Consider the following 9,889-nt stretch of genomic DNA (forward strand, 5'->3'; position numbering starts at 1 on the left):
TTTGTTTCTTATTAAACTAAGTTCTAGTTCTAAATACACTCAAATAAAATCTTAAGACTCATCGTAAAAGGCCACAAACTAAATATTTTATTTTATTTTTGACGTTAAAAAGTTTCTTTAAAAAATATTAAAAATTTTATTTTTGTAAAAAAAAAATTAAAAGCTAGGATAAAAAAATGCCTGAGCGGGCTTGAGCCTAAGTCAACCAATCCTAGGCCTACCCTAGCTCATTTTCTCTTCCTATCCCTAAAGAAAGAGAGATATATTCTTAAAAAGGAACACAACAGACAAGGTGAGGTTACAAAACAACTATTAATAGTGTGTTTACTTTATGGAATGGGGAGTGGGAATGAAATCCATGTTTACTTGGTAAAATATAATTTGAGAATGAGAATCAAATGTGTGGGTCCCACATAATTTGGGATTAAGGAATGTGAATTTCATTCTCATGGGGAGTTGGGAATGAGAATGAGAGAATGAGAATGGAATATATATTTACTTTTGTATCCCTCTATTTTTTTTCATATTTCCCAAATTACCCTCATTCAAATCACAATTAATTTTATTATTTTAAATGTCATTAATAATAATAATAATTAAATATTATTATTATTAACTTTATTATTTTAGTTATTAATTATTATTATTATTATTATTTTTATTAATATTATCATTATTAATAATAAAAATAATGATAAAAATAATAATTAAGAAAAATAATTAATTTATCATTATTAACAATATTATCATTATTGTTGTTGTTATTATTATTATTATTATTATTATTAAAAATAATAATAACAATAATTAATAATAACTAAAATAATAAAGTTAATAATAATAATATCACTATTATTATCTAAAAGTGTGATTGCTCATTATCACAATCTAAAAATCGTCAATAGGAAGTCCAGACAGTAGCTCATGTATTCATTGTGGACCTAAGCTTTTATACTAAGCATCCACTATAGGTGAGGCCTACTGTGCATTGAAATCTTGACCAAACTCACTTGAGGGTACTTGGCCCCTAAAAGAATGCCTTGTATAAAGGGCTATTAGAGAAGCTATAACTATAGAAAATCCATAAGAAACTTAATATTAGGTTATGATGTGTAGGCCTATAATTGAGTATGAGTAGAATTAGTGTCTCTAATTTGGCAGTAGCCCCATAAAATCTTCTAAAAACCCTAATTCATCCAAGAATTAAACTATTCTATAATTCACGTTACCTAGTGAATAAGTGAGGCGATTCAATCCTTAAGATAGTCATGATTCTATCTAGGAGAAAAGCCAATCTTTTTATCATTAGGATATAATAAGATCACAATTACATTCCTTTTTTCATCCGGTTTGCCACCTATGAGACCTATAATCATTAGCCACCATCAACCTTTACCCTAGCAATCCAATCTGTATAATTTCCTACAAAACTCAGCCATAAATAGTAATTCTTCAACCTAAGATAGTCATGATTCTATCTAAGGAGAAAACATAATCTCTTTATCATTAGGATATAATAAGATCACAATTACATTCCTTTTTTCATCCGGTTTGCCACCTATGAGACCTATAATCATTAGCCACCATCAACCTTTACCCTAGCAATCCAATATGTATAATTTCCTACAAAACTCAGCCATAAACAATAATTCTTCAACCTAAAATCACCATTATAAAGGATAAACCTTGTCTTTTGATCAAAACCACCATTGAAGCCCTACCCTAAGCCATAAGTAACCCTAAAACATTACCCACTGCTATTTCTTTGTTGCCATAACACCTTTTTTTGGTTAAGAACAAATCTTTTGTTCTTAATTAAGTCCATCAAAATCAACAAATCACACCCTTTTTACCAAGTATATTTAAGACCATATTAGGTTAAGTTAGTCACTAAACCTTTCCATAATCATTGTCCAATATAAAAAATGCATCTAGAATTCCACAATCGTACCTTTTAAGTCACTGAAACCCTCAAATATTATCTTTGAAGTTAAGATTGTAATTAGGGTTTTTATTAGTTTACAATCATGTCAACCCTACAATAACTGTATTTTCAGCAATATTAACCATATGACACCAATGCAGGGTTCTCTATTATTCACTTTGCCCCATTTTCTCCCACACCACTACTTCTAGTAGGAGCTCTTTTCTCTAAAAAATCAAGTATCAATCGTTGCTTAAGTCAAGTCAACGCAATAGTCAACGTTACAACTGGGGTATATTTGGGTCATACCAATGCCTAAATACACTCTTGGACCTTACTCTGTAGAGCAAAATAGAATTAAACAGACTGAAAACCATCAAGCTCGAATTTCTGAATCTAACACAATTCTATCATGTCGAGGGGGAATAATCCAAAAGTGATACGTGACCTAGTGAAATTTCCCCCTAAACGCTCATCAAGAGAGTCTAAATCAATTAATATTAAATTATCAAGTCTTCCCACACAAAATCCACAAAGAAAATGTGCAACAAGAATGTCCTCAATTTGAAAATAACTCCAACAAAAAACATATGATATCTCAAAAGAAAAAAAAATCATCATAGTAATTTAATAAAGTTTTATAATATGTAATTTTATTGTATAAATTTAATTGCATTAGCTTGAATGTCTCTTTTAATCAAGATATGGTTCACTTAGGATTATCATTAATCAAACTATGACATAACCCAGAGTCGAAGTGCCAAAGTTGCTCACTCAAGATTGCTTGTTGGAAAATTTTAAGTTGTTTTCATGATCATAAAATTTTTCTAAGAAGAAAGAATCCACACGGCAACTTCAACAATCCAAGAACACAAATATTAATCACGTGGATATATATTAATGAAGACATAAAATTGGAACACTAGCTAGATTCATAACATGCGGTTAAAAACTAATTATTAATTTTAAGCATTTTACACTACGATGATTGTTTTATTTGAATTATCTTGAGAAATTCTCTATCCTCACCCCATCCCATTGCGATCCCTACTGTGGATTTTTAACCACAGCAGGTCCCGAGTAAGTTAGCTAGATTTACAGCATTGAACACTCAAAAGTCCGTTCCGAATTGCACATAATATTTATGACAAAATCATTTGGTTTTATAAAGCAAACAGCGCTTTTACATTGTAGATCATTTTACAAGGAAACAAACAATGCCTAATTTCCTTTATTGGAAAATACTTCCATTGTTTCAGAAGATTGGCAAATAAACAGCTTCAATAAGATAATCTTACGGCAGCCAAAAAAAAGATAAAATTTGACACAATTATTTGAGTAATCCGCAAAGCCAATCACTCACTTCTTCAACAGCATTGCACTGCATTGGGCCATGGTCTTTGATGCTCTGGTAATAGAATCAGTCATATAAAAATTCTCAACAGCACTACCGAAAGGAGTCAAATCCATCTCACTTTTGATCTCGGGCTTCAAAGAAGGCCCAAGAGTAGCAGGTTCTCTCTCATCCACATGCAAGAGATTTGGTGCCACTGTCCTGATCCGGGATCGAATGCCTCCAATTGTATCATAAGGTAAACGCATCCCTGCCACCTCAGAAAGTGCCCGAATTATCTTCCAATCATCTCTGGCATCACCAACAGTTGGAACTGCAGGCAACGTCTGTTGAGTGCAACCTTCAGTATTTTCGTAAGTCCCTTCCTTCTCGCTAAAAGCTGATGCTGGGAGAATTACATTGGCGCGATAGACACCACGGTCACCATGATGGCCCTGATAAACAACAAAGGCATCATTTGGAAGCTTTTCCAAGTCCACATCATCGGCACCCATGAGATAGACAAACTTTGCAGACTCAATGCTGTTGCTGGACTCAGGCACAAGTCCGAGGTCCAGGGCTGCAGCTTGAGCAGCATTGAGAAGCAAAACATTGAGCCCATTCCAATCAGGTCTGATAACATTCCCTTTTTTTGCAATGGCTTCAACAGTAGAGAAAATAGCATCCTTATCCTTCCTCTCAAAGAGTCCAGCACCAACAATAATGACCGGGTTTTTGGCATTTGAGATTGCAGAGAAAAACGGGTGGTGACCCTCAGCAATTTCAAGAAGTGTTTTCGGGCCGGTGCCAAGATGCTGGTGATCATAGTTCAAATCTGTTGCAGGACCAATGTAACCCACCTTAGCATTGTTTGCTCGGACGGTCTTGCGGATTCTGGCATTTACCATAGCAGCTTCTACTCGAGGCTGCAAATATAAAACGTAAAAATAAGATCAAAATAATACTAAAGATGGAACACATGTAGGACGGCCCTTATTTTCAAATGCATCATCTGAAGAAATTATCGTACAAGGGCCAACGGATAAGTAATTTTCCATCATAAGGGACAACTTATACTACATACTGAAAGAAGACGATTAAGCATTACCTGGGTACCAACCAAAAGGAAACAATCTGCCTTCTCGAGGCCACTGATGCTAGTATTCATAATATATCCTGATCGTAGGTCAGCATTTGATTGTGCACCAGTTCCTTCACACCATACATTATTTGAGCCCATTCTGTTTAAGAAGTCTTTTAGTGCCATCATGGATTCTGCATCAGACAACCGACCAGCTATCCCCACAATTTCCTCTGGTTTAGCCTGAAGCATAACCTCAGCAACCACAGCCAAGGCATCTCTCCAGTTTACAGCCTTAAAGCGCCCGTCAGCACCACGAATCATTGGATCATTTAGCCTCTGACTCTTCAAACCATCATAACAAAAACGGGTCTTGTCTGAGATCCATTCTTCGTTTATATCCTGAAACAAATATGAACAGTCAGACAACTGGAGCATTAAGAAATTGAACTCAAAAGATGCTTAAAAGATATGAACCTAAACAAAAGCATCGAACTTTTTTAGCTTCTACCCCTAGGGATCTATATCCTCATTGCACAACACTACGGACATTTTTTCTTACATTTAATGTCACATAAAACATAAAAATAACAAGGTTAAATATTTAATCGCCTCCAAATGTTTACTAGCTCAAGTCAAAATCAGAACTAAAGCTCAATCCAGTCTATGAAAATGAAATAAAGAAAACTCCAGAGTGCTCTATGAACTGAAACAGAGCATGTAGTCAAAATCGTCAAGACTGTAGACAGAAAATCATTAAGTTACCAAACCAACCATTTAAGCAGTCAATCCGTAAGAAGTTTTGCATTCATTGAATAAGTAAACAGAGTCTGCCAAATTTGCAGTCATTCCGTTTCCAACCACAAATTAATTCTTAAACATATACCGTTAGATATATTTAACATTCTAAGAGCACCAAAGTGCCAACTGGCTGAGAAGAGATCTGTCTATATTCCAGTAGCAATTAAGACAAAATGAGAAGAGTGAACAATTAACTATTGCAACAGAGATACTAATAGAATCTGACAGAATCAATTATCATGTTATTCTTCAGGTCACTGATTTGGTTTCGCAAACAGCAAACTATAGGAAAATCAAATAGCCTCTTACTAATTAACTGAGAATTATAGATAAGATCGACCTGAAAGAATAATAAGACCTTTAGCTTCACACCTCATAAGATGATAACATGAAAAACCAACTTTAAAAAAATAATAATAATAATAAAAATAAAAAAGAAGAAGAAGAAGCAGCAAGAAAATGCACATTGCTGAAATATCGAAACTACTTGTAAACAAATCGAATTTCCTGCTTTCAAGCATTGATTTTTGGAGCAGGGAACTGTGACCGCTAGAGTTTCATGAGTGGAATAAAGTCTAATTCAATTCAAAATGTAGTCTTCCCCTAGAACAGTATGGGGCAAAATGACTCAAGTAACATGTTGAAAAATTTGCATCATAAACAACTGGGTAACCCTTTCTCATTGGAGTAAGCACGTGCAACGGTAACTTTCACTTGAGAAACAAGGTATCAATAAATTCACCACACAAGACAAAATTATGCACCAAATTCTATTGATATAGTACACCAAACAAAGAATTCAGTTTCCAAATTCTAGAATGATTTAAATAATGCAAAATACATCTAACTTAGAAGGGCACTAATCTTAAAGGAACAAAACTCATTATCCCAAAACTAATAAACCTATCAAAATATCAACATGCCAAAAGTATATGAAGTATGATCATTTGCACAACTTCATGCATAGTATTACAATGACATCAAAGCCAATTACGAGGTGGTACGTGGCACTTTTTCAGAAGAACAAACAAACTTCAGCCTTTAAGTACCTGAGTGCTGTGATGAAAGCTGGATGAAAAGATTGATGTAAGCAAATAAAGTTCACTTTTTATCAATAATAATTTGTATCATTAAAGTTCATCAGGGCTCACCAAAGCACAAGAGAAATAACTACAACCAAAATCAATTATAACTGAGCTATGATGGTTTTCCCACTTCATAAAAGAAGCCGGAAATAAAACAATAAAAATTTGTATCATTAAAGTTAATCAGGGCTTTACTAAAACACAAGAGAAATAACTACAACCAAATTCAATTATAACTGAGCCATGATAGTTTCCCACTTCATACAAGATGCAACAATCTGATATAATCTGCCTAGCAAAATTCTTTCATAGGTAAATGCACCAGACATGGTTTGTCTGAAGAGTTTTTATCAAATTCCTATTACTTAACAAAGCAAAACCTATCTGTCTTCCTAGTCTGTTTCTTTCAAAAGGAGAACGAAGCCTTGTTTCCTTAAATAATATCAAAATGGTCCATGACAGAAAAATACTTGCATATACAAGGTAAAAAATTGATGTTTCGGTGGAGACAAACAACAAACAACAAACAACAGGAGTAAAGAAAGTTAAAATTTGGTCCAGTTAATGAAAAGCTACCTCATTTAACCGCGGGAGGATGCGCATGACCTCTGGACCCCTGCTGTCTATTCGAATGTTAGATCCGACTGCATCAGTTACATCAATGGTCTCTGTTCCTTTTAACTCCCAGTTTCGGGCTTTGAATGCGAAAGGTTTTGAAGTAAGGGCTCCCACAGGACAAATATCTATCACATTTCCAGAAAGTTCACTTGTCATAAGTTTTTCCACGTAAGTTCCAATTTCCTCTCCACTGCCACGACCTAGCATGCCAAGATCCTGTACTCCAGCAACCTCTGTTGCAAACCTAACACACCTGTTGAGCCAGAAATTGTAAGGGACGGAAGCTGATAAAAATTTTCACGGTCACAACTAAGGAACACAGATCTTGTTAAAACAAAAAGCTATTTACAAAGGGAAAAATTCATATATAACTCATAGCAAAACCAACCAAAAGATCGAATAGCTAAATCCAATACCTTAAGATTTTTGGAGACCTATGGAGAAACGGCTCTCCTTTCATGTTTTGATTCCCTAGATGTGATTTCTTGTTTGCATGCAAACAATTATTCATTCCAAGATCTTATCATTTCTTCCTCTGGAAATTTTTTTAAATGAAGTATTTATTTTGACATAACCATACAAGAGAGGTGGAGGAATTTTCCTCATTGCTTGCATTTTTTAAGGTTTCTTCTCTCTTTGAGAAAAGGATAACTGAGCTTGGTCCCCTAAACATTCTTCTTTATATGTTTTTCAAAGCTCCCATTTGGAAACCTCCACCTCCTCTAAAGTTAAATTCTGTTTTGGACTCTGGACTACTCATAACGATGCCGAAAAGCAAAATTTCCTCCCAAAAACTTTGAATGTCCTCCCAGAACCATCCTAAAAGAATTCTACCATTCCTCTATGAAGAAATGATCCAAATACAATCAACACAACACATCTACATAAAACCAAAGATTTTTCTCTCACTCTCTAAAAGCAGGAAAGTTTTGTCATCTAACATATGGTAATCTGATGTGTGTGTGTGTGTGTGCGCGCATGTGTAGCAGGGTTTCTTTCTTTTTTTACTTTTATGAATAAGAAACAAATATATAAAAGCTTATTGAATACAACAACAATCAGTTTACATCTGAAGAACTGCCTACACACAAATACAAAATATAGTTGAAGGCTCCCTTTATCACAATAATCTAGCTACCCTTAAAAAAGTTAACATTTTGTTCAGGCATTCTAATGATAATTACTATCTCACTTATGACAGCATAAAATAAGTTTCCTAAAAAAGCCAATAAATTCAAAATATTTTTACAAATAAAAATCTCAGCTTCACTGAGAAGATTTCGAGAAACAAGCGACGTGATACAACCAGATTCTAACCTTGTGCATTGGATACATCGAGTCATGACAGTCTTCACCAACGGACCAAGATTCTTATCAACAACAGATCTTTTCATTTCAGTGAAGCGGCCACGATCAGAACCGAAAGCCATAGACTGATCCTGGAGATCACATTCACCACCCTGATCACAAATTGGACAATCCAAAGGATGATTCATTAACAAAAACTCCATCACCCCTTCTCTCGCCTTCTTAGCTAACGGTGTATCCGTCTTAATTTTCATTCCTAAAATCAAACACACATTATTAATATAAAATAAAAAATCAAATAATCAAAATGGAATTAAAAAACAAACAAACCAATAAACCAATAAGCCCTAATAGGAAATCGAAAGCTAACCGGGAAGAGCAGGCATGGCGCAAGAAGCAACAGGTTTGGGCGATTTCTCGACTTCAACGAGACACATTCGGCAATTTCCGGCAATCGAAAGTCTACTGTGATAACAAAATCTAGGAATGTCAACGCCGGCGACCTCACAGGCCTGCAAAACGGTGAAGCCCTTGGGGATTTTGAGCGGGTAACCATCGACGAACACTTCGATTGCATCTTCCGGGTTGGGGAAATGGACCCGGGCCCCACCCACGGGCGATCGAGGGGGGAGATCCGGTTCGAGCGCTGTAGCCGCTGCTGCTGAAGAAGCTTCGGGTGATTGGAGCTCCGGTTTGGAAACGATGGACCGGATAAAGACTCTGGAGTTTGAATACTTGAGGGGTCTCATCGCCCTCGATGCTAACAACCCTAACCCCATTTTCGATTCTCTCTCGCTCAAGCTCGAGTGTGGTCTGATGTTGAACGTTGTTCTTCAGCTGTACCAGTGTTCGTTTTTCAGAGATTAAAAGGTTGGGTTTGTTTACTGAGCTTCTGTAAGCACACAATAGAATCCTGATTTCACCGACCACGGGCTTGGGCCTAGGTTTTGAAGAATCCAAAAGCAGAATGTTGGAGTTGCTGTAACCACACATTTGTAGTCTGCTAACGCCGACTTTCAAAGGCAAGGGGCTTGGCCTTAGGCTTTGAAGAGTCCAAAACAGAATGGTGGAATTATTAAACGAGAAAACGAAAACCACATAGGAAAATCACAATGTAATTGGGTAAATTTATGAAAGTAGCCACAAAATTTTAGAAAATTATAAAAATAGCCACATAAATTTTTTAAATCAAAACTAGCCAAACACCAAATTTTTTGGACATAATTACTGTTGTCATTGTCACCTAAATTTCTCTCACTAAAACATCTCTCCTTGAAATCTCCCACCTATCGTGGGCAGCTTAGAGCATCATTGGAGTCCATTGTTGGCGGTTACCGAAGTCATGTTCAACAACGGCCAAGATCACAAAAATAAACGGTTTAAAGCATCCCGCTCAGGAAAACTATCTCTGTCATACTCATCCGATTCTCTCGCTGAAATCTCTCTCCCCTAAATCTCTCAACCATCGTAGGCAGCTCAGAGCATCATCAGAGTCCATCATTGGAGCCAAAGATAATTGAAATCACATTCAATGGTGGCGAAGATCACCTAAGTCAATGGTTCAAGTTTAAAAAATCTAGGTTAGTTATTTGAAATATTTGCTTTATTTCATTGTTGTTGTTGTTGTTGTGTGGTGTTGGTGGTGACAGTGGTGGATTGAGAATAGAGTGGGTTTCCCCTTTCTTTGTGTTGTACTGTGATGGTATGCTATGCAACACACACTTGTTTGTGAAGCCAAC

General features: G+C 35.7%; 1 protein-coding gene across 1 annotated transcript; it reads right to left on the bottom strand.

Annotated features, from left to right (window-relative positions):
- Positions 1-3,065: 3,065 nt before the first annotated feature.
- Positions 3,066-9,040, bottom strand: LOC102610171 (NADH dehydrogenase [ubiquinone] iron-sulfur protein 1, mitochondrial). The gene is made up of 5 exons (XM_006478036.4): positions 8,521-9,040; positions 8,160-8,406; positions 6,801-7,095; positions 4,366-4,740; positions 3,066-4,183 (listed from the first exon to the last, which is right to left on the bottom strand). Exons 1-5 carry the CDS (start codon positions 8,927-8,929, stop codon positions 3,284-3,286), a joined length of 2,226 nt encoding a protein of 741 aa, XP_006478099.2. The 5' UTR covers positions 8,930-9,040; the 3' UTR covers positions 3,066-3,283.
- Between the last annotated feature and the right edge of the window lie 849 nt (positions 9,041-9,889).

This window comes from Citrus sinensis, chromosome 3 (genome assembly GCF_022201045.2).
Source record: "Citrus sinensis cultivar Valencia sweet orange chromosome 3, DVS_A1.0, whole genome shotgun sequence".
In the NCBI taxonomy this organism is placed as follows: domain Eukaryota; kingdom Viridiplantae; phylum Streptophyta; class Magnoliopsida; order Sapindales; family Rutaceae; genus Citrus; species Citrus sinensis.